This window comes from Erithacus rubecula (assembly GCF_903797595.1).
Source record: "Erithacus rubecula genome assembly, chromosome: 3".
NCBI lineage: Eukaryota > Metazoa > Chordata > Aves > Passeriformes > Muscicapidae > Erithacus > Erithacus rubecula.
In genome coordinates this window covers 58,160,727-58,187,552 of record NC_136689.1, presented here as the reverse complement: position 1 = coordinate 58,187,552, position 26,826 = coordinate 58,160,727, and the positions used below count along the sequence as shown (strand labels likewise).

At 37.0% G+C, this 26,826-nt stretch overlaps 1 protein-coding gene across 2 annotated transcripts in view; it reads right to left on the bottom strand.

The window, feature by feature from the left end:
- Positions 1-26,826, bottom strand: part of DCDC2 (doublecortin domain containing 2) — a 51,219-nt gene that overhangs the window by 19,644 nt on the left and 4,749 nt on the right. The window contains exons 3-8 of one of the 2 annotated variants that reach the window (XM_079299602.1): positions 19,286-19,300; positions 14,610-14,686; positions 14,359-14,490; positions 9,687-9,830; positions 8,808-8,862; positions 7,130-7,325 (exon numbers count right to left, since the gene is read on the bottom strand). In XM_079299602.1, coding sequence (XP_079155728.1) covers positions 7,130-7,325; positions 8,808-8,862; positions 9,687-9,830; positions 14,359-14,490; positions 14,610-14,686; positions 19,286-19,300 — 619 coding nt within the window. The remainder of the gene's footprint in view (positions 1-7,129; positions 7,326-8,807; positions 8,863-9,686; positions 9,831-14,358; positions 14,491-14,609; positions 14,687-19,285; positions 19,301-26,826) is intronic. The other variant, XM_079299603.1, reaches the window with a different exon arrangement.

The window sequence follows — 26,826 nt, the reverse complement described above, 5'->3', positions numbered from 1 at the left end:
ATTAATGGGACTTGCAACAGAAGCTGCCTCATAAAAACAGTAATTAAAATCAGAAACAATGCAAAAAAAAAAAAAAAGGGAGGCTCATAAAATTTAATAACTCACTATGAGGAAAAAGAAGGACATCTGTTTTTGCCTGCATACAGCATAATTTTGTTTTCTTATTTCATGTGTTTTGGGTTTATTTAATGTAAAAGTATCACTGTTGTACAAGGCCCTTTTCCAACAAAAAGCCACTGCCTTTGTGATAGCTTTGCATGTGTGTTCATGCCTGTGACTCCTGTCATCAAAAAGTTATGGAAATGAAAAGAATCTGCTAGCAATATACATATGAAACTATAAAAAAACACATATTTTTATTCCCTTGGTACTAATGCAGCCCCAAGCTTATAAGCAATTGCTTCCTCCCTTTCGAAAATTTTGAATTTTTGAATTTGTAACACACTTTGGTGCTGTTAGAGAATGCTGACATCTGACTACCTCACCAGAAACTGCAAAAGATGCTTCTAGAGGTCGCCCCTGTAGGCAGCACTCTCCCTTACTGATAGGAAATATGGCAATTCTGGAGCAAAGGAAAAGCTGCAATAGCTCAGTCATCTTTATATATCAACAGCTATAAAAATATAGGAATGAGTGTCATAATACAAGGGTTTTTTTCTTCCTTCTCCATGTTTTGGTCCTTCATCTCATTTACTCTCCATGTTTCTAAACATCCAATTTATTAATTGATTTAAATTACAGATCATTAGGCCATTTGCATTTTGAAATTAAGAAAGCAGCTCTCATTCAGCCACATCATTTTTAATTCCATGCCTGTTCCATAACTCGGCCTTCTCTTGAGTACAGTAGTGTACTAAGGGCTAAACTGTCACAAAACAAATGCAAAAGCCTTGAAATACCTGCCCTGGTCCCATCATTCCAAACTTTTACATCCTACTGGTAGGAATTAAGCAGCATGCTTTCCTGCTGATAAGTATATATTTTCCCATTTAACATTTCACACAAGTATTCACTTTGCTAAAAACAAACCCAAAGAAACTGATTGTGTGTTTGAATAAAGTGACTGCAAGGTTTGTCATCATCTTAGATCCCCACTGGCATTAGAACACTCTGGCTCCCATGATTCAAATAACAAATACACATCTACTGCCAAAAGCGTTCTCATTTCTTGCTACAGATTTGTCTCCTACTATGCAAGGAATAAGTCAACAGGTCTTATAAAACCTCTGCAAATTAGAAGCTCTCACTTTCTTCAGCAGCCTTTTTATCTGCTTTGACATTACAGAGTTATATGGTCTGTATTTTAATGGCAGACAGGCTTTTAATCTTGAAAGCTGTCAGCAGGAAAACACAGACAACAGTTTTAGCTCACAATGCAGAGTGGATATTCAGCGATCCAGGTTTGTACTCTTTGGCATGTTCATCATTTTACTGAAACCAATTCAGAGCAGGACAGCAATACCTGGGGTTGTGTGCAGCTTTCCTTATAAAAAAGGACTGGCTTTTTTCTTCCTTTTTTTTAGCCAGTAAGAAAACTAGGAAATTGAAATGACTACTAAGACCTTATAATACTCAAAAATATATCTGGAAAACCATGGAGTGGCTCAGCCCATCTTCACTCTATGATTTCTCCAAATCACAGGAAAAAACTCAAACTTCACAGTTTATTAACTCTAGAACTTTTATATTTTATGTTGAGAGTTACTTTGCATGCCATGCGACCACAATTAAACTATTGTATTTTAATGGAATAGGCTTTAAATGAGGAATCTCCCCTCCAAGAATTTTCTGCTATACTTCTGAATTTTCTATTTTCCTGATCAACTTGCTACACATACTCTTTACAGGATGTGGCACAAACCAAATAATTAATAGGCTGCAGGCTTTATTTGGTGGTTTGCTGTTTATACCTCAAACCAAGCTGCTGATAATTAAATGTACCTTTGGTGTCACTTTCATAAACCCAAATTCTACTGAACCAGATGCTCTAGTCAAAGCTCTAAACCTCACATTGCAAGTGGCAATAACTGTTGCATACAAGATATTCAGTATTATTAGGGTTTCTATGAGTGCAGTGGAAGCCTGATAATAACATTAATAGTGTGCCTTATAGGTTACAAACACCAAGGCATCAGCTCACAATCTACTGGATTTGCCCTGAGAAGTGGTGAATTTAAATCCTGCACAAAGAGCTTTCAACTCTAAGAAATTCTTTAATCATCTTGATTTAAGAGGATTATGACATGGATCAGTTGCAATATAAATGGCATACTGGTGAAATTCTCAGTGTATTAAAAAAATAAATTCAAAGTAAATACACAGCTAGCCCAACTAAACTCAGTTAGAAGATTAGGTTAAGTATTAAATACACTATGTGCATAATTCTTCAGATGTTAAGACCCAGGAAACAATCACTTTCAAATAGTTTAGCACTCAAGGGAACATTCCATACAATACTAAACTGGCAGGGAAAAGGACAGCAAAGAATACAGGATGCATTCACTACAATAAATATTTTCTTCTTATCTATCTTCATACACCCCAAAATATGCATTTGTAAACTCACTGTGCAGTTTATTGGTTTCAGATTAAGGTTAATTAATCACATCAGTGACAGCCAAATGCAGCCGGCTAAAATGCCAAAAGTCTTTTTCACTGTCCATCAGCAAAAAAATAAAATGATAATTAAAATTAAATGAAATTCCTAATATAGTGATAAATGCTTCCCTCAATCCAAAGCCTTGGAATCTGAAGGACTGTTTTGGAATAAAACTGCAAAGCCAATTTAGGAACCCCAATGAGCCTTCAGAATAGACTGTGAAGCTGTACTGATCAAAACTGCACTTGGGAGTCACCATTATCAATGTGCTCCTGGAGCTGGCTTCTAGTTTTCCATTAAGAGTAAATCTTACTTCAGAATAAGACTTCTCACTCTAAAATGAACCTGAAAATGTCATCATTCAAGGCAGCAATTACATACCTACTTCAGCACCCGGTCTAAACTAGACTTTTAATTTCACTGTCAGCTGAGAAAACAAACCAACCTGATTACCAGCTTGTTAGGTATTTTCATCAGCAGCCCTACAATCACATAACCACTGCACGGGTCCATCTCAGCCAGAGACAAGGTGACAAACCAGAGCAAGGGAGATTCTCTGCTGACAGGGAGACTTTTCAGAGCACTAAAAGCACACACACATAAGGAGAAGGGGAAGAGCACAGGTCTTCAGTGTATGAAGAAGTACTGAAAACAACAAGTGAAGCAGTGCCCCCAAAAAGAGAATGCACCCTTTGCCTGTCCTTTGGATCTCAAAATACTGTCCCAGTAGCAGAAGTTCCTTCCAAACCCAAAGGAAGCATGACAGGTCCCCAGCAGACATGCAAATCAAGCATGCAGGCACAGGATAACTACAAGTATGCACACAGCGTGTCTCAGGGCCAGAGGAAGCCATGCCCACTTATTTGCATTCTGAAACCCAGAGGCCCAGTATCCTTAATCATTAATTTCAATTGACTTTTTTTTTGTTAAAAATGAAACAGCTCTTTGGTTTTTAACAAGATTTGTTCACCTTGCCTATTGGCTTTCTTTCCCACTGGCTTTCTTTCCTTTTAACTAAATTAAAGATTCTTGTTCCACAGCTGTAGTACAGCATTCACATTAACTTGTAATGAATACTTAAAATGCAAAAAAAACCTAATATTCTTTGCTCTGTTGAGTTTTCAACACACTTCCATCATTTTAATACTAAGCACACTATAGTTGTGCAGATTATGCTTAAAGGCTACATGGTAATAAAGAGAAGAAATTATGAAACAAACTAAGCATCTGAGATAGTAAATCAAGCAAAGAAAAATTTTCTTCATGGTATCAAAATGACCAGGTAAAACAACAGCTAAAAGAATTTGAGGGAGAGCCAAAAACCTCGGGGGAAAAATGTTAGAGTTGATATTAAAACTCACCAATCCCCCAGCTGTTAGAAAAATCCAAAAATTAATAGTATCACCTGAGGATTGAAATGGTGGCATTTGGGAAAACCCTGATGAAAATGCTGATAAGGGAGAATGGGACTCCAATAAAATAAATGAACCTCTGGCTCTTCTAGAAAGGAAGCGGTTCTAGAATTAAAAATTATATCTATAATGAAGACTGAAGTGTTCAAAGGACCCTCAAGGAGGTCAGAAAAAAAAAAAAAAAAAAAAAAAAAACATGTTCAGAACGACTCCCTGGGACCCCCTACAAGTGGCAAGCATACAGGAAAAATATGAATGAAAACCAGGTGAGTCAGAGACTGAGCATTTGTTGAGAGTGAGTATCTCAAGAGCAGGCAGATTATTGCTAGATGGAAGTGATGTTGACAGATAACTGGGGGCCAAGAGTCATATTAAACCAAGGACCTGAGCCTACCAATCAACCCCATTCAGTAATCAGCAGGGTTGCATACTGGGCAGGAGGAACAGAGGCTATGGGAAACAGCAGGACCAGCTTCCACACCCATTTGGCTATCTTACAAAATATTCACCACTGTTACAAGGCAATGTATGGACACTTAAATGAATACATCCCAGTCTCCCCAGAAGTTGATCCTAATATGTTAAGATCTCTATTGAAAGAAGCCCTGATAACATTTAAAAAGTTTTCAGTACGGGTGACAAGGCAAAATGAGAGGAGATGCAATACATAATGAAGTGTTACAAGATTCCCAAGACGACCTATTCTCTTGGGCAAGACTCTTTCATAACACAGTAAACTATGCAAGGGAAATGAGCTGGGAAACTCACCCCAGAGAACAAACTTGGGCCTTTGAGAGGGGCCCAAAAACTGAAGTGCAGAGACTTCCTGAGTGCAGGTGAGGACTTTAAAACATACCCTGCCTGAGATAAAAAAAAGGATCGAAACACCCCTGAAGCAAAATAAGCTGTGGAAAACAGCTGTAGCTTTAGGTACTCCACATGCAGCTCTCAGGTAACAAAAAAACACTTAGTGAAAATAGTGCAAGGGGGAAATATGAAAAACAAAAACTTTCACAGAAAAAAACATACCCTCAACCCTTTGAGGAGAGGAAGAGAGACAAAAGAAAAAGCCTTGCTAAGTGCTGGGAGAACCTGCTGCATTATGATCTATCAATTGGCTGATAAAGGAGAAGCCCCATATTTATTTACCTGCAGAACTAGAAAACATTCTTTGAAATATGTGATCGATAGAGGAGCTCAAATTTCACTAAATACCCCAATGGAACCAGAGAAATTAGACATAAGCTTCAAAAGAAATAGGTATTTAGTGGACAAAGTAATTTATGCTATACTGCCAAAGTCTGTTTATGTTTACCTGGGCAAAGACAATGGATCTCGCACACCCTTGCAATCACAAAGCATGAAGAAAATACTTTAGGATACAATATCTTTAAAGGAGAAATCTGGCAATTGCCTGATGGGAATATTTGATCATTGAGGACCACAAAAACTCCAAGTAAGTTTTCTGAAGAGAATGAGAACACTTACTCAACATATAATGGTATTGGCAGGAATGGAAATGGCATTTGGACTGTTGGCTGTCACTAAAAGCAGGTATGCTAATACCAAAGCTACTATTTCAGGGCTCTATAACTGCTTCTCTGGTCTTCCTGTTCCAGATTACACACAAATGGATCACAATAGATCACTCTTGACCAGTGTGATGGTACTGCACTGGGACAGAAAGAAGGGTGTCAAAACTTTGCAGGTGGTCACCATTTGGAATAATTGTAGTATCTTTTCTTTTAACTACTTCACTACAAGCTACCAAAGTTCTGACTACAGTGGAGTTTCCACACTCCACTGAGTCAGAAGTGAGTGAAAAAACTTCAATTTCTCAAGAGTTAGAATCATAGAATAGTTAATAGTTAAGACCTTTAAGATCATCAAGTCAAACTGTCAATCCAGCACCACCACCACGCTCAACATTAAACCTTGTCCTCGAGTACCATACCCATACTTCCTTGAATATTTTTAGGGATGGTGACTCCACCACTTCCCTGGACAGCAGGTTCAATGTTTGCCAACCCTTTGTGAAGAAAATTTTCCTAATATCCAATCTATGCTTTCCCTAGCGCAATTTGAAGCCATCTCCTTGTGTCCTGTTACTTCTTACTGGAGAGAAGAGATTGGACTGCACTTGACTACAGCTGCCCATTCCCACTTTCACTAACAGGTCTTTATATATGGAGGTAAAATAGAGGATCACAGAAAGAACTAAGAGCTTCTCCAAAAAAACACTTGAGCTCAAACTAGACAATCTGCTGCCTTGAAGAGCTTCTCTGAGTTACACAAGATGCACAAAGCATGGAAAAGCTGAAGTGAGAAGCAAATAGTCACTTCCACAATAAACTTAGTGACTTTCCAACCACTTCTGTCAGCAAGTGGAGCAGCAACAGCATTATATACAGAGACATAAATATGTCTGTCATGTCTATATATGTCTATTTATCAAATATGGGGTGTGTGTATATATATATATATATATATATATATATATATATATTCTAGCTCTTTAAAAAAGGGGGGAAAGGGAATTATCACACTATAGGGTAAGATAAACAGTTTCTCAAAGAGGATGTTTATGCCTAAATTTGCAAACTGCTGCTGCTGCTGTCACAACACAGAAAGGGGCAAATTCTGAAAGGACCTCCAGCAGCTCTGCTGTAGGATTAGTCTCAGCAGCTACCAGCTAACTGGGTTTCTGTCTGTGCTTTTCCCCCAGGGTCGAGTAGTTTTGTTACACAGACCCAGACAGGTAATCAGAGATCCTCATGGAGAGTGAGGGATCCTTTGGGACCACCAACTCCTTCTCTTCACCTTATTGCAGGGCAGACTAGTGGGAAAATGGTCAAAATACATTTTTTATTTTTCTTTACCAAAAGCATAATGATAGAACCATATGAGCTTAACTTCCAAGGTATACTAAAAATCATATACCACTTCTTGTGCTCTGTAAAGGAATCCATGAATGTAGTGGCTATGCACAGGTGCATTTCCTAAGCTGAAAAAACTCTGGCAATTCAAGAACTATTCAAACATGTTATTCTACTATTTCACTGGTTTAACTGAAGACCAAAAGCCACTATGCTACAACAGTGTTTATCTCAGTACTGACCATTATCTTGAAGGACTCCTGGGAAAGCTTTTACTGCCTGTTTTACTTTTGTAGAGTGCTTAGAAAAGTGTTGTCTGGACACAGAATTCTCTGGGTTCTGGGTTTTTTTGTCTTTCCTTTTGGGAAGCTGAGGTGAGGAACTGTTTTCTCCCTGGTCACTGGATCCAACGGTAGATTTAGACTGCCGATCATTTCCCTGAAAAGAAGAGGACGAAATTATCAGAGATGCAAATTAAAACAACTTGTTTTTAAAATTTCATTAAAGACTAGTATTGAGTGCTAAAGAAGCATAACAATTTACAAATAGTACATTTAAGTGATGTCTAAACTATCCAGAGAAGTATAACTATTTTATCAACTTACTATATTACCTGAACAATTAAATCCTCAACAGCTTCCAGGAGAAAAATCACATTTATTATAAGAAAATAATGTTTCATTTATTGAAAAGAATGACTAGATTAATCAATGCATGCATGTATACTATATACAGCTATCTCTCATCCCTATGTGGAGACAGTCACAATATATAACAAGTATAACTTGTTAATAAATCACTGTCTGTGTAAATGAGACCTGGGCATTGTTCTAATTGTCAAGAAAAGCTGAAGGAGAATGACAGTCTTCACGGGGCAGTAACACATTCAATAGAATGGAACAGAAACTTGTATATTTTATTGCTTACTTCTTTTTAGTGGCTCCAGAGACTTTTTTTGTTTTGTTTTGTAAACAGTGAATGGACGTGATCAACTACCACAGACTATGACAGACTGAGAATCTGACTCCCTGCATTCTTGTACTTAATAGAGAAAACTGCACTTGTGGAGAACTGGTGAAAAGACATACTTAGATCCTGTTTTGGCACTAAAATTAAATCCACAGAGGACTGTTCTTGTAGCAAGGTGGAGTTAAGCTCTTCTCCCAGTCAACAAGCAACAGGACAAGAGGAAAGGGCCTCATGCTATGCCAGGGCAGTTCAGGCTGGACATGAGGAAGAATTCCTTCACTGAAATAGTGATTAAGCATTGGAACAGGTTGCCCTGGGAAGTGGCGGAGTCACCATTCCTGAAAGTGTTTAAAAAAAAACTGGATATGGCACTTTGTGCTATGGTTTATTTGACATTGTGGTGATAGGTCAGAGATTGAACTCAATGACCTTGAGGGTCTTTTCCAGCCTTAATGATTCCATGACTCATTTTGTACACACATAAATAGCTACACAGGATACAAAGCAGTGAAGGATCAGGCACTGTATGCAGTGGTTACATAGAATAAAACAGATTGCAAACCAGTTTAGAGTAATTTTCAGACTCAGCATTCAGAAACACAAACATTTTCTGCAAAATGTTTTGCAAAAGGTTCTGTGTTTTTCCTTTAGGTATATAATTTGAATAAATACATAAATATATACAATCAGGTTTATAGGAAAGCCCTCAAATTAGCAGCTGATCTTTGCTATGGAAGCTCTTATTGAAAACAAACCAGCTCTTATCACAACAATATTTTCTCAGATTTCTTCTGTCTAATTGACACTGCAAATAGCTACAGATTCATCAGGCTTTAATAAGCATGCCACCAGGTGCTTGTGTATTTTTTTCTCTTCAGATTTAATTAAAACCCAAAGGACAGGGACTTTCCATCTACCAGAATTTAGCTGAATTGCAAATTCAATACTTACACTGCCTTTAGACTTTCGAGATCCCACAATCGGAGGTAGTACAGAAGTTTTGGAACTGCAGAAATAAGCCATATATTAGAATTGTGTACACTGTCACTGGCACAGACACTATGTATCTGTAATCAAGGCAGATAACACCAAGATGGCTATGGCAACAGAGGTAATAGTTTTTTTCACTGTGTGTTTTCACTAAGAATCACTCATTCTGTTTATTAGACTATGTTTAAGTGCATAACCATTAACTTATTCAAACAAGTGCATTACCCCATAATGCATACTTTATATACCAAAACCTTGCAAAGCAGCATCCAGTGAGATATTGTGAGAATATTCCTCACAATTTCCATTTCTTTTCATTTATTTCAATTAAATGGTTTCAAATTTTCATGTTGTCCAAAGGTACAAAAAGCACAAGTTTCTTCTTACAGACACCTAGATTAGGACTCTATTATATGATTGTTGTAGTCTAGAAAAAGTAGACTCAAACATAAAACAATCTTAAGGGAGTACATATTTCACAAAATATTAGTAATCAAGAGTAGACCTAAACTGTTGTAGCTGCACCTAATCTCATTCAGCTATACACATTTGTTTCCCAAGGAAAAATAAACAGGATTACTTTCACTTGGATTAATTTTTGTCTGATGCTAATTTTGTGATGCATGATCAAGGGGATGCTTATGAGATGAATTGTCTTCTGAATTTCCATTTTTGCTTTTGTAATTTTTATCTGAACTTCCTCTGCTGCCAGTGAAGTTTTACATCCATACTAACCCATGCATCATTCTTGGAATAACTTTGCACTTTATGGTGGCACTTTGTAAACCAATTGACACACACAAATACAGGAGAAGGGTATCATACACCTTTACAACTTACCCCTGTGGCCTTCTCATTGTAGATTTGGACAGCAGATCACCATACGGCAACTTCTTAAACTTTTCTCTACCCACTGCAACATAAATTTGCCCATTCTCCAAGTCTGACCCATTCTGAACAAGTTTTCCATCTACAGTGTAGAGTCTGAAAAATATGAAAATGCTTATTATAATAAACCTTAACATTCAGTTAAGTGCATTATGAGCACTGAAAGCTATGTTAATCTAAACTGACTAAATATATGTTGAATTTCCAGATATGAAACCCAATAAAACATAGTGGACACCATACAATGATCAGTAACTACATTAAATAAAAAAAAAAAAAGAAACCACACAAAAAAAACCCACCAACCAATCAAAAAATCTAAAACCCAAAAAAACCAAAGCAACAAACCACCAAGGAAAAACGGCAAAATAACTACTTGAATCACAGTTTATATAAAACTAATGAAGTATGAAGTGCTATAATAGATGAAATAGTCTCATAATTTCTAGAAAGAAATAAATGGCTTTATACTTCTAAGGTCTTCAATACCTTTTCCCTGTTACCTTGGAAGGAATCTATTCCATGAGTTCCTGACTCCCGCTCCTACCAAGTTCCACCTTCTATCTGTGCTCAGGGACTATGCAGTAACTCTGTAAGAACAGGGCATTCATAACTGAAAAAGCCCTGTGCACCCAACACAGACCATGCCAATAAAATTGCATTTATAATGTTATACTGTGTAGGTCAGAAGGTTGGAACCTGGTGGGAATAACAGGAAATACAATACTACAGTAAAACAAGAAGCCATGTACCTTGGGCACCTACCAATAATGATTATGTCTATTAAACCAGGTGGATTTTTACCATAAGGATTTCTTTTTGAGAAGAACGAAACGTATCATGGACTGCTGGAAGAAATTTACTTCCTTGTCAAGTTGGTGATTTTATTTTAGCATGGTCTAAACAGTGAGTAAGGAGGGAACATTCAATAATAAATTTCCTATGAAGCGGAGTTTGAAACTCAACAATATTTATATTTAATTTAAAAGTCAACAATAACAACTTTCCAGCATGGAATACTTAAATGAAAGTTGAATGTCTAATAACTGCCTTTCTGGAAGCCTTCTACAGCAGCTATACTATGTACAAATTTAAAATCTGAAATTTCAACACAATGCAAGGAGATATAAAACTATATACACAACCATAGAATGAACATTTGGTGAAGAATATCAAGAGGCTACTTTGAGTATACACCCTCGACTTATAATGTGCAAAAATTTTCAGTTTAATAGAGAAAGAGATTTTGAAATTGATACATATGGTGGCATAACCTTGAATAAACACAGAAAAAAAAAATCATGCTCTTTACTGAACCAGGAATCACAGAATATCTGTGTTGAACAAGGTCTCTGGGGACCACCTAGTCCAATCATGCAATCAAGCAAGAACAACTAGAGTAGGCTGTTCAGGACTCTCTATGTATGTTTGAACACCTGCAAGGATGGAGGTTCCACTGCCTCTCTGGCAATATGCTCCAGATGACCATTACTGTAAATCTCTTTTTTCTTCTCTTCAAGTGAAATTCCCTGTAGTTCACTTTGCCTCTTTTCCTATCACTGTGCGCCACTGAGAAGAGCCTGGTTATGTCTTCTTCACTTCACTCATTCCCACCAGGCATTTGCACACATTTAAAAGATCCCTGAGCCTTCTCCTCCTCAGGCTGCAGAGTCCCAGCTCTCCTCACATGACAAATATCTTCAAGCCCTTCTCTCTGTGGCTCTTTACTGCACTTGTTCCAGCATGTCCACATCTTTCCTGTATTATCCTCATGAAAGTACTCTAATTTTCTGTGTGTCTTCTGCCACATGGGAACACCTTTCTGAGTACAGACTGAAAATTTTGAAAGGTGAAATTGCAGCTATTTTAAATCTAGATCACATTGCTGCCTCCTTGAGAAGAGGTATGCTAACCTCGTTTTTACTACTCATACTTACTTCACAGTGCAAACATTCCACAGACATGGCAGCAATTCAAAGAGCAATTTATGTTTCACTACCACAGAGTCAACATCAGTTACACACAATGAAAATAAAACAAGCTATCAGAAAATCAGCAGGAAGCCTATTTCTGAATAATCTTACTGTGTTCTGCTAGACTGCATTTCACTTTGGGAACACAGGGAAAAAAAACCAGCAAATCAGTGTACCACAGCTTAAGAATTGTTTATATATTTGTATGGGGTTGCAGATATAGAGGGGTACATACAAAATAACTGGGGATTTTTTTTGTTCCTGATCTTTCATTTTCCTTGTGCTTTAATGTTATATTTAAAGTGCAGAAGTTGTTTGTTTAATATAACTCTAAAAGATGTTACAGATTACCTGTCAATCTTTATTTGTATTTTTCACCCTGAAAATAATAATCACAATAGCGAAATCAAACAAAATAAATCTCTGAAGATGAGAGTGAAATCAAAAATGCATTTAAAAAAAATGGATCTTAAAACAAGTAACTAAATAAATCAACTTAAGAAGCACACACAAGTTTTGTGACACTAACTTCTGAAGCTACTTTTTTACAATTTCTGAATTTTGAAGCCACAATTTTCACCCAACAACTTTGCCACAACCATTCACAGACTAGCTGGGTTCTCTCTGGCTTGTATTATGTAACAAAAAATGTCCCTGTGGTCACTTCTGAGGATGACCTAGGTGAGAGGATTGCCCTGTGAGAAGTCACAATGGGCTCTCATTTTCCCTCCTGAATCCAAGCTAGAAAGTGGCAGCCAAAAGAAAGCAAGCACACAGGCTGACAAAGGGAGACAACAAAGACACAATTTCTGGGACAATATTCCCAAATTCCCAGCTGCTGATACACCCAGTACCTGACCACCAGGCTGCTGCACCCCATTCCCATCAACAATCTGGCAAGCAGAAAATCTGCTTTCCCATCATCTCCCCTCTCATATTTCTTGCTTCCATCCCTATTCAAATAAGAGTGATCAACAATTTCTTTTTTAAAAAGCTGCATGTGAAACTGTAAGATTGGGTTGCTTTGGAAGTCTTTTAATAGCACAGAAAATAAAAAGCTGCCATGTACATAATGCAGGTTTTTGTAAGTCCACTTATCCTTCTTTAATGAGAAATTATATCTTCCCAGTGCCAATGGTCTTGGCAAATCTCCCCCAATGCTAACATAGTTTCAATAAACCCCAGCAAGTAATGTGCAACTCATTAGCGAGCTATGATCAGTTTAATAATGAATTTAGTATGTGTTTCTAATATTTTATGGGAAAGAAAATGAAATCTGAGTTAATAGAAAACCATCAAGGGGAAAACATCCCATAATTTAAAATGTCAAGTACATTATCTTATTTTTGAAGGATTAAAGATGAGCACGGAAGGGAACGTCTCAAAAGGAATCTTAGTTATATACTGAATGCTTTCATGTACAACATTCAGTTTCACCAGAGTGAAACCAAGTAATGAGAATAAAATGTGCAAGATTTTTAAATTGCTAAACAACCTGAGAGCAGAAAGAATTGGTACATTGTAAATGTCTTTTCTCTCTTTGTTCACTTCTGAATTACACTAGCTGAGAAACAAATCCAGAAAGCTTCAACAAATGCAGGCTTACTTTACTGCAAGTGAAAGTCCTAAGTAGCCAGCCAGCTAATAGGAGCAAAGAAGTGCAGGACTGAGAGGAAAAACTTGATGAGAGCTAATATTCAACAGCATTACCTTAATCTTCTCTCACCCTTATCAAACAGGAAAGCAGGCAGAACTAAAAGACTTCCTAATCTTCACTGTTTTGATAAAGATTTTGCAAGCTTAGCCACAGACATTGCATAGGCTGTGAAGAATGATTTTGCACAAAGGTCCTTTCCCGGCTGATGAAGAGATTTCTGTAATGTGCTCTGCATGGGGCAACACTGGAATGTCGGTAATTTGCTTGCACACCTTGACAGCCCACTTACACTGCAGTGTTTCTCACAGACATCACATCTATCGTTCTGCTCTACAATTTGTAACTACCAAATGCCATTTTAGGTAAGTTATTTTACATTGTATAAGCCTTAAAAGACTGAAACCTACCTTTCCAAGAGGTCACTTCCCATTCCTCGGATACCTCAACAACTCACACCAGCTGAGATACTGGAACTGGCAAACGCAAACTACAACTTTGGTCTTGGTTTTCATTAAGAGGCTGACGGCTGAATATGAACCACATCCTAGTCTTGGCCCAGGTATACAAACCCAAAAAAATCTACAATATCCTCCTTGAAATTGCTTGTGAGAACGTATCTCACATTCCAAACGTCTTCACCAACTTACCATGCTCATTCATTTTATTATGACATGTAACTTAATTATTTGTACTAAGTGTATTGCATTATTATTGTGTTAATACAGGCCTGCTAATTAAATAATTAATTAGTAACTATTAATTTAAAAATAATAGTTTAAGCAATTTGCAGTCTCTCTTTTTTTAAATAGCAGCTGAAACCTGAAGGTTACTTGGAGTTAACGTATTTCCACTTTGTAGCTTTTGGATGTATTTTAATTTTCTTACAGTGAAACTTCCCATAAAATAAGAATGGTTCATTTTATCTACCTATGGGGTTTTAGAAACACATCTAGGCATATAAAATGTATCTTGCAAATATTTGGCTTCTTTATACCTGTGAACAGCTCCACTTCTGAGGGTAACTTTTCCTGTAACCATTTCAAGAATATGATCCCAGTGATTCAGTGTTTTCCTGGGAATGAGGAGGCGCACTGCAGGGCTAATAAGGTCTCCATTAGCAATCAGGCTGAAATAAAGCAAAGTAAAATAACTTGGAGTAGTATTTTAAACAAAGCTCACCTAAAGTGAACACACTACCACCACCATTCCTGAAATGGCAATCCACTAAGTGAAAATTCTACTTACAAAATAGTGTAGGGCTCCTGGAGAGGCTTTCGAAACCGTGCTGACACAGTGATCCTACTGTGAGTAACTGGCTTGACCTGCAAGAACAAAAGAAGAATTAGAAATCATGCAGTCTTCACAGTCAGGAAAAGCTTACCCTGACCACCATCAGCAAGTGGGACAGCATGTCTGTAAAGCAGGCATTTTATTCCATTCCAGCTTCACCTTCTACACAGCACACATAATAACTGCTGCAGGTTTATGTGTATGATGAACAACCACAGCACAGCATACCACAGTGCACCATGGCAAACACATGGTTTGCACTGAGAAGACAGAATTATATGGACATCTTTGGTTCTTCTACAGACCCAAAGAAATACAACCAAATGCTGTTCTGTCGCAGTTTTTATTGCTCATAATCATGGTGCAGGCAATTCAACTACCTTCTCTTTTTAACAATAAATGCCATTGCTAAATCTCTCTGCTATTATAGTAACTATTTTTGGTCTTGTACAGACCTTTAATCCAAATCCATCAGTAATTTATAAAGGTTCCTGAATACATTGCTCATTTTAGAGCAGTGACTCAAAAAGTGAGGTGAACTGCAGATTTTTGGCCTACAGAGTATTACATAGGTCACTTAATTCCCAGAATTATGTCCTGTACTCTTTTGAACAGACACTGCATTGAGATCAACATTAATGTTATTCTGAACAGAAAGTTTAAAAAAAAAATAAATAAAAGGATAACCCCAAATTCCAAAATCTTGAGGAAATTTTTTTTTTAATTCTTCATCATTAGCAAATCAAAACAAGGTGTTAAACCCAAACAAACATTCAAAATTTACAGTACATGCATTAACAAGTTCGCTGCACTTCTAAAAAGAAAGTATCATAAAAACTTAAAAGATTAAATAGCTGGCATGCAGGAAGACATGCTTTCAAATAGATGTACAAAGTTTATTTTAGCTGGCAATTTTCAAGTCACTTTGTAAAGCAATCAAATGACACTATATGTTGCACTTTTATCACACTCTGTGCTAACTTAACCAGTACTTCTCATTTAATTTGTGGGAAATTATCTGAACTCCAGTGCTCTTAGTCTGCTCAGATTTTTATACAAACTCATTTAGTAATGACTGGAATGCTTTACAGATCTTTCTCTTGCATACACTGAAAAGAAAGGTGCTCAACCTAGTAGATATTCAAAATGGGCTAAAAAATTTTATTAAAATAATCAAATCTGACCTCCCTCATGAGTCAAAGAATGTCACACAGCAAATTATGCACCAAGCACAACTGTTTGAGGTGAGATAGCAAACTTAGGAGAAAAGGAACCAACGAAACAAAAGCAATACTGGCACTCCTTAGTGTTTCATTTCAGGTAAATCATTTCAAGTATAATACAGCAACAGATAAATCTGTTGAACAAAATCTGTTTTCAATGTCTGCTGAAAAAGAATATATTTATTCTGAATTCAACTCACTCTACCTTTTTGCATTTTCCAAAGACCCTTGTGAGTTGTGTAGCCCTCTCAAAGAGCCCTCTCGTTTTGAGACCCAGAGTACATAAAAGCCCACAGTGGTCATGGATAATGAAAGGCACAATCAACCTTTGCACAGCTACACAGATTAAAAATCTAAACAGAAGCAATCAGTCCCAGAAGGGCATGGTGATTTGAAGCTCAGTACAAAGGGATATTTTAGCCAGAGACATCCACAAGATGAGAGACAGCAAGGAAGATGTTACTGCTGCATTGTGCCAGCATTGCTTGCAGACCAGACTAGGAATCAGACTCCTGGCATGGCTGGAGACTTTCCCTTTATACAAGCAATTCACAAACCATTTGCATTTACTCCTTAAGATCTATTTTGCAGATGCATGTTTGTTTTGGCCTCATACACAGAAAAATTCTGTAGTAGACTATACATAAGCTGTGTACTAATGCCTAAGGTAACTGCAGTGCACTGTCTTGGTGCTAATTCCAGTGTGATCTGACACAGGTGAAATATTCACACTTACTACTACAGGCTTGGAAAGAGAGCAAGAGATTATCATACATCTTATGGGAGGCAAAGACATTTTTTTGAGAACTGACAAATAACTTAGGAGCACAGCCACTCTGGCAGAAACATACGAAACATATTCTTCAGAGCATAATTGGTCATTTATGTCACCAAAATTTGAAATGAAAATTTACTGGAAAAAGATGAAAATGCACTTAAACTGAAACATCTGAAAACATTTTCTACTGCTGCTATCAGCCATTAAAGGGTTATTTTCTCTGTGTAAGCAAGCTAATCAAGAGCTTCAAAATACAAGGGGAAAAAAAGGTAAATTTCTAAAGGTTATGCTACTGGAGGCTAAGAAAATTCTAATTTACTTCCATAGCATCAGGTTCCTAATATTTAGGCTCCAAACACAGGTTGCACACAAAATGGGAGTTACTGAACCTTGGAGGACCTTAGACCTTTCCTTGTAACTGGTAGGTTGCCAGGACAATCCTCTATAAAATATCCAATACATAAATATAAAAAACTTGATTCCACATCCATTAATGATGCTCATTTATGCTACCCAAGCTCTCCCACAGTCTCTCCAAACAGTCCATTAAATTAAGTTCTCTGATGCAGCCAGCACCACTCAGATTCCAATGTTCCACATCTTACTGGAACAGCTAGAAAGAATTCACTAAGCATGAAGGAGCCCTTAAGGATAGTACCAGGTGTGCCCTATTATTTAGTTGTTCCTGCAGGCTGATCAAACCATTAACTTTGGTGTAGGCTCCCCAGAAGGCCATCAGGTGATTGTATGTAGCCCAGTCACCAGACCCTGCAGAAAACAGTAACCTGACAGATGCTACGAGCTCATTTATTATTTGAAGGATTGCATTTCTGCCAATAATTGATACTGAGGCATCAGACTGGAAGTTTGTCTTTTGGATTGCCCTCTGAGGATCATTAATATTCCTGGCAGCCTTCTGCACCTTACAAGTTTAGGCTTGTTATTAAACAAGCAAACTGCAGGGGATTATAACATGGGACCAGCTTGGGCCAAGATCAAATATTTGTCTGTTCTACCTAAGCATGGCCTAAACTGGAGCAAAATATAAACTTGCCTTGTTTATCTAAGCCTGTTTAAATCAATTTCCTTTCTGTATTAAACAATTAGGAGAATATGTTAGTGCAATAATATACTTGATAAAGTGAAACTACAAAAATTGGTACAAGGAAGCATGCTCTGAAGGCAAGTTCTATAAAGATCACACTACATTGTGATTAAAAAAAGAAAAAAAGTAAGAAAATACCCACCACTTTCATACTATACAGCCTTCTTCTTCTTATTCTGACAGTTCTGTTCATAGAGTTCAGAATAACTTCTCTCTGATCAATGTTAAGCTATTTGTGGTCATGAAAAGCAAGGTACTAACTTCAAAATACAGAAGCATACATTAATAAAAGATGAAGTGCTCAGCCACAGTAAATCCATTTAGTTCCTTTGAAGTAGATGGAGTTCCACTAAACCATCCCAGTGGAAGAGCTGGTCCAGGGGTTAATTAAAGAATACATAGTTCTGCTCCCATTATGTTTGTAGGAGGCACCACAGCGTTGCAGTGTCTGGAATAGCCTGACCCCTCCAGCACTGCAGTTACATATTAACAACAAAGGGTCTTGGGTGAAAGTTTGTGCTTACATTAAGAGACCAGCATCACTTCCCCCCTTCACCCCTTTATTTTCTTTTCATTTTGCCAGCCACATTCTCCAATGATCTAAATCAGCACTTTATCATTTACGTCAGCAACTGCAAGCAGATTTACATTAATCAGTGCTCTGACCCCATTATGATTTTATCTTTAAATTTTGTACATTTTCAGTTTGTTTGGAAAAGGCCCATTTAAGGGCAGCTTCCATTTCCTACTGACAAATGTTGCCAACAATTCATGATATGTGATGAGATACATATCTGAGGTATTACACGACAACACACAGCACCAACACGAAGTGTCCAGGAGAGAAAGGAGAAACTCAGAGAAAACTTCATGTAAGCTGGAAGCAATCAATCCAATGAGAATTTGTAAAGCAACAAGAGCTGCACGCAGCTGGAAATACACCATGGGATCACAGACACCCAAAAATACCATAATTTTTTTTTTTTTTAATTCTTTAAAAAAAAATGAAGTTATTTCATACAGAGCCTCTTACAGCAGTATGGATTTTACTCACTTCAGAGAGGAGTTACCATCTGTGAAGTGACTTTGCAAAGCACCTTGCAAAGTCTAGGAAAAACAAAACAGCTAAACCCAGCACAGGTTAGGTTCTGGGAATGGGAATCACTCTGTGGTATTTGATGACTCTGTAAACACTTGAACCTCAGAACACATTTTACAGAGTCTCTTGGGGTCCATAATTCATCTTCAGTCATAATAGACTGGAGTTAAACTTTGTGATTAGCTCTGAGTGTCTCCTGACAGCCCTTTGCAAATACAAACAACAGCACATCAGCATCCAACTGAAGCAAGGTAATAGAAGCCATGCCATCATAGCTGTTTGTTTTAAACAACATCCTATGGATTTTTCACCTACAATATATGCTAAACATAACTATATTCTAAATATTTACAAAATTTTAAAAACACAAACATAGCACTTAACAAACACATACAACACATTGCTCAATTTATTTTAGGTACTTACATCTTCAAGTGTTGACTGCTGGGAAAAAAACAAAAACAAAGCTAAATGACCAGCAGCCAAACCATTACCTCAGGCACACTGTCATATTTTTGTAAGAAAACAATTTTTAATTAATCTGTGCATACCCACATGAATATAATGTGACTGTATGCATAAATATATATACACTGTAATATAATTGTCCTTATAAAATTCTGTTACATTTATGCTCAGCTGACTACATGAAAACAAATTAGAACAGTAAGTTTTCTAAAGTTATTCCAGCACAGGAAACAATTGTTTCAAAAAATCATAACTTTATTTTTTATAGTAATTTTTATACACATTGACTAAAGATGAAGTGTCAAACTTGTTAAATAGATAAAAAAATGCTACTCCTTTTTAGAGCATCATGGATGGGCTTGTTTATGCAATCTTTCCAACTCAAAGAAGTGTTATATTCACTTCTTGAAGAAGTGAACTCTGAGCAAGACACACATTGGTTTGAAGCACACAGATAAAAAATAATGGTTTCCACTGCTTTCTTCAGATACATGCTAACCAGAAAAACATATAAACATAACTTCTAACATGGAGATGTATTCTAATTATTTGTTTTGGTTGGTGTGAACCTCTTTGCTGATCCTCATCAACAGAGTTTTTGCTTCTATGAATGCTGCACTATATTTCTCAACACTTATAAAAATACGGACTGGAAGGTGGGACAAACTCTGAAAGCTACCCAACCTCCTCTTGGCTTCTTGGGACTTGCAAGAGGCACATGACACTTCATGGAATCAATCCTTGTATATAAGAAAAGTATGCAGTTCATGAAGTAGTATTTTAACTGACCTCTGAGCATGTCTACATATTCAGTTTCTAAAAGGGTGATTTTCATGCACCTGAGAATAGGTTTAAATAGAAATGTGTCATTCTTAGCTTTTCTTTTCCTTTCAGTGTCCATTAAATAATGAGACATATGCTACATACAGAAGTCTGGCAGCACTTTCCCAGTGCTGAATACAATACACCAGTTACCCACAGCTAAAAAAATGTTATCACTAACTGTTTTATTTCCTTTCCTTATCACAAGTGTCCCCCCACCAAAGGGGGCAATTAAACAGCTGCATTATTTAGAGGATAACATGCATTTACAAAGCCACACTGGACAACAACAAAACAAGAGTCAAAAAATGCAATGTGTCTGGACCAGATGCTCTGTGCTGCTTGGATCTGTACAGGTTTAAGAGCTGGCCTTTCTTACTGGTACCAGTGTACTCCTGGAGGCTATGAACATCTCACTCATTACTCACATCACTTTATAGCTAACCTTTTGAAGCTTTAAATATTTCAACACAATGTCACATTCCAAATTTATCAGCTCATGCAATGAGCCATGGCCTTGCCAATTTGTTACAATGGCCTGTTTGTTAATCAATGTGCCCAGGTAAATTGAGAACAAATATTTACATTTCCCTGGGGTAGAACTGGGGTCAAAAGAACCAAAATTCCATTGATAAACACCATCACCACCCTGTGATATGAAAGAAAGGAATGTTCAAGGTTCAGTGATCAAAACCAAACTAGAACAATAAGTTTTCTAAAGCTATTACAGCACAGGAGACATGCTATCTATTTCAAAGAAATATTACATTTTTTCTAATGGACATTTTTTACACATTGACTAAAGTTTCAGAGTCAAACTCACTGAGGTGTTTGCCTAGTACAAAACTATTTTGGTTATCCTATGCAGTAACTAACCTGAATAATCCACATTTCCCTGGCTATTTTACACTACTAGATGGTACTCTGGATAGTACAAAACACCCTTGAGCCAGAGACTATGAGCATGTCTACTGGTGGGGATTTAAACCAACACTCAGACTGCTATTAACTGAGCCATAGGCCACAAGATCACAGGTGCACACAAACTTCTCAGCCCACATAAAACATGGATGAGCTGGAAATGAGCTATTCCACAGCAGATAGTCACCTAGTGATTAAGGGAGCCTTCTAGACTGCAGAGCTCCAGCAAAATTCTCAGAGAGTTTAAAGCAACCTGTTCACCTGCAAGGTAAATCACCCTCCTTTTCAGCCATGGTAAGTGAAATGGTACATTAGTGAGTAAATCTCACCTTAGCTAATTACACCCTGGAAAGAAAAATTTTTCAGCCTGGATGTTAATTTTAGGACATTGGACTAGTAGCTGAAACTTCAGCTGGGGAAAGTCAGACAATGGCACAGTTTTAGCAGCCCAGAAACTTAGCCTGTGCAATGCTCCAAAATAGATCATGTCTGTGTTGCCTCTGGATCCCATTCCTTCTCTGAGTTGCATGATGCTGTAGCCACACTGCTGACAACACACACAATGATTGCATCAATAACACAGAGTTTATTCAAAATAGATCCTGATATTAATTTCTGACACTGACATGATAATGACGATCCCAATCCTGACTGGCTATGCCTCTCACATTTTGTGTATTTTCCTCAGATTCCTTTGGCTAATTAAACAAAAAGGAAGTCTCTGGCCTTTACAGCTCATCAGGAGGACCTGAGGCTAGGAACAGTCAAAAGATAAAGACAAAAACAACCCTTCAAAAAAATCTTTTTTTATTTCACCCTTTTCAAGCAAAGACAAAAGCTGTTTATGTTCCAAGTAAGTCAACTTAAAATATAGCCAACAAATCATCAATGAGACTAACACATGCCTCATTAAAAGCTTGAGTACTGGCACCTCTTCCCTCACTCCCAGCTTCCTCAAAGGCCAGGAAGACCAGTTACCCTACTGAGCAAGGCAGGTGTTAATCAAGGAAGAGAACAACTTCCAAGTTTCAGATCAAACTCAATACAGACCATGGAATTCTCCAGCAGCATGAACCAAAGTCTTTCTGCTGTTCAAAAATTCACTCAATTCATTTGTAAGCAAGCTGCTAATCAAAATACTTGAAACTGCACAGTTCAGGTAATACAGAAGTATATAAAGAGAAATTTTATGCATCCATAGTTCAAATAAGGAAAAGAAGGGCACAGCTTATCTCCTAAGTGGGTATCTGGACAGTTCTCTGATTCCTCCAGGTATTAGGCTCTGAACACTCAGGAAGAGTGTTTGTTTTGTACATCTTGTTGTGCTAATTATGTTACCAGGATACTAAATACCAAACAATGGAATATCACATTTAACTATTGAAGATGTTGCTCCAGAGATTAGAGACATACATCACATTATTTTAAACTTTGCATTTTAACAGTCTTATTCCTTAAAATACACTTACAGCAGAATTACTAATCAATTTAGCATGAGAAAATTGATGCCCAGTCTGTGACACTAGCAGTAGAAAAAATCAAATGCATCAGATATGGAGTATCTGAGGGTTTAGTTTTGCATTGTGTCAAAAGAATATAAAGTGGATCTTTATACACAATTTGTTACCAGCCATACTGTATTTTGTGTTTAGCAATTTTGGGTAGCACAAGTAATGTTTGTGGGTTTTTTAATCCCTAGGAAAGAAGTTGGAAATAATATCTTACGTAGTTACATTGTTTTGACATCAAAAGGCTGTAATTTGCATAGCCTGGGATAATTTCTAGTATTTATTCAGTCCCTTTTACAAAACTATCTTCTGTACAGAGAAAACATCCACAAACCATTTCTAACTGACAGTTAGATGTTAAAGTGAATCAAGAGCCTGATAATTGAAAAATGAGAAGATTTTCCCCATGATTAAACATGTATGTTGCCAAACATGATAAACAGTAGTTTTGAAATAAAAAATAATTATAACTACCGTGATTTTTCATGAGCAGGTACTTGAAAAAGAATTACTCATGTCAAGTTAGTTACAAGGTACATCCAGCATGAATATACCAACATAATTTGTGAAACCAAGACAACATCATAAACTTCCAAAGTGTAATTTTTACAGGTAAGCCAAATCATACTACTGCTGAGAGATGAGAGGATGAAGAAAAAAAACTGCCACGATACTAGAATAATTTTGAAATATGGAGGAACAGAGGGAAATACAGGATTTGCAAGCCTTCAAAATACTTTTATAGCATCATCTTAGATGCTTTTGGGGAAAAATTTAGTACTAAATTCATACCTACCAAATCTCAAACATTGTATTTTCTACCTCACACTCCCCTGTCATGATGTTCACTTCTTGTGTCAGCACTGGACAACAGGAAACCTTTCCTGCCCAGGACCTCACCAGGAACACAGCAGCCAATTGACCAGCACTGAGATTTGCCAACCATGTCTGGTTCCCCCCAGCAGCTGCTAAGTGATGGGCTGTACCTGGAGACCACAGCTAGAAGACATTCTTCCAGTCACATTTTCACTCTGCAGTCATACTTCATCACAGGCACTAACACCTTCTGTGAAGCTGCCTAGCAAGAAGAAGTGCTTTACTCCATGTCCTAGCCCATGTCTGTGTCATCCAGAATGTGACCAACATGAGAATTGATATGCACAGGATCAGAAAAAGAAGTTTTAAATTTTAAAAATGTTCAAACACTCACTCAAATCATTGTGATTAGTAAGTGTTTTCACTAGGGAGAGATGTTCTGGAGGTGCATGCAGATACAAATATGCAGGTCATACATGTAGGAAAGCTTTGAGGAATCTTTACTGAATTATCTGAAGAATCATTTGTAAAAATATTGATTATTCCATCCAACAAATACTCCTAGAAATTGACCACACCTAAACCAAATGATAAAACAAGAAGTTGCAATCGAAAAGGAGATCTGGAATAATAAAATAAATTTATGTAAAACAGTGAAAAAGTGATCTGTTACTGGGAAAATGTGATATAGTTGTGTCAGAGCTGCCACACAATCACCTTGTCCTAGAAGTCCAGGAGAAAAAATGAAGTAGAGACAAAAAAAACTCAGTGTTCTTACTACCTAAAAAGATCAACCAAGGGAAAATGTATCAACAGTAGAGTAGCTTACTGCAAGCCTACTATGGCCTTCTGATAACAGATGCTGTTTCATACAAACAGTATAACCTTCCTTTTTTCTCAGTTGTAAGAGGCTGGCTCTTCAATATCTAAATACTTCTGCTTTTCTTGGGTACCTGTAATTCTTTGCTTTTACAATATCACAAGTTCATTTACTACAGTATGTTCAAAGAGTAGTTAGTCATAAGAAGTCAATGCAGAAAGGAAGTTCCAGCTGAACATACTTTTATGAAGCAAAGAGAGTTTAAAATAAATAGGTGCCTACAAGATTTGCAAATACAAAAGCTCCGTTGGCTCTTCTTCAGCTTGCCCAGCCCCAATGACAAGTAAAATTCATCTTTTTGAGTGCAGAGGGAGAGATTATCTAGACTAGACAGTGCCTAGAGAAATATGAATGTCCATATTTTGCACATTATAATTGGAAAATAACATTCAGTACCTTTTAAAAACAATTAAGCTTGTAATAAACAACTGGTAACTCTGTTGGTCTGTATTTTCTCAAGAGATTAATTGTTAGATTCCTCAAACACATAATTTAAAGTGTATTTGGACTTGCACATTAGCTTTGGTACAAAAGGAATCTCTCTTGCAAAACAAGAAGCTCAGTTGCCAAAAGAAGTAATGGATGGAAACAAACCTGAGAATGTAAAAAAGCTTTAGCTTGGGTCAGGATGAAATCCTTTCACTATTTTGCCTACCAGTAATACAGCTGTTAAAATTTTGAGATGTATCATTAAAGCATGATGGCCCTGACAGAGGATTTACACTGTATCTTGAACATCAATTTTTTATTGCTTAATTCCAGATTGACACACATTTTCTAGTTATTTGCAAATTTAAAGTAATTGAGATTTTGCCTTAGAAGAACAATAATAAAGTGCTCCCAAAAGCAGATGTCAAGCATTTGGCAGTTTAACTAACACAAAAGAAAACAGTTGCATTCAAATAAAAAGTGTACTACTGCTGAATAAAGTTTTCTTTGTTTTGACTCCCTGCACACTAACAAGAATCAGAAATAGATATTTGTAACTGTTATAGTGGAGAAAGTGCCAAATCACACGTGCTTGATACAATCAGAATTGATACCCTTGCACCCAGAATTGATACCTTGCATGAAAGGAATATTGCTGACTCTCTTAGTCCTACAACAAATCTAGGGTTTTGATTTCTATGTGAGCATCTGAAAAAAACCATTTTTCACGAGGACTTGCTGCCTCATTATTTTAACAAAAACTAATGTAGGCATTAAAATTTCTGTTACTAGTCCCCTGAAAGTTCATGTTCAGGATTAAATTATTAGGGCATGAAGACAACTGTGTTATTCATAAGCCCAGATAAAATCTGTAGACTATCAATATGCTTCGTCTCATTTTTATGAGTCCTCTCCCCAAATAAATCAATCATGTTAAATTCAGCACAGGGATTAAAGCACTCCCTAGGGAGACAGGGAGATTGCAAACATAAATCAGAAAAGAAGAAGAAAGCTGAGATAATGGAGGGTTTATATGGGGTTACTTCAAAGCCCCAAGATATGGCTGAAAGTGTTAAGATAATATACAAGCACTGATTCCAGAAAAACAGTAAAAGCCTCTTTTATCAAATATGCAAGTGAAAGTAAAAAAACTCACCACGTCTACAATTATTTCACCAACTGCAAAGACTTTCTGTTATATCAAAAATCTTCTGAGGATTTGCAGCAAAATAATCAGCCTTAACACCAGCCTTTAAAAAGCAAGGCTGTAGTTGTATGGATAACTATCCAACTAAGAGTAAATACACAGGGTAGTTATAGCAGCATATCAAATCTTCAACTTGAATATGATGTTCTTGTTCAGTAAGCCCATTCAAAAAAATACAGGTGACAAGTTATGCTCAATTGCAAAATTGTTGTATTTCACAGCCTCTGAATAAAAGTACCTGAGTACCAAGTAAAGGTCATTAGGGTGATTTTGAGTATCTTCTAGTACAAGGTGTCCTACTGTCTGAAGACACCTGCTATACAAACCACTGAATTGCTGAAAACGTGGCCTGAGAGCACAAGGAAAAAGAAACTGAAAAAACAAGTGAGCTGATGCTTCCTGGGAGGCAGAAGCTGGAATTCAAATGTTTGTTGGCAGTCACTGCTACCTCCATACCCAATAAAACAGTAAAAATAATGCAGAGCCATGCATCTCACACAAATCCACATATGATGTTTTTTGAAGCCTGCAGTTATATCCTCCAACAGTGCAAGCACTGTTGAAGAGAAATGACTGAGCTTGGTAAATTATGGACTGGAACTAGTTAGAAGTTTACACTGACATTTTTCAAGCAAAAATGTCCCTTCTTCAAAGGAAATACCAAGTTTTGAAGAAAAATTGCTGGTCCAAAACTCCCAAATTCTCATTCCTTCTATTTTTTTTTTTTTGCTGCAAGTACAAATCTCCCTTAGGTTTACAACCTGATTCAATGAAGACAACAGATCTTATTTTCTTACTGAGTATTTAACTAGATATGGCAATTTAGAAAGCTGAGCAGAAGACAGTCAATATATCATGCTCAGAGCAACCAGAGTACTGACTGCTGAAGAAACAGGTGAAGAATGGTAGATAACTG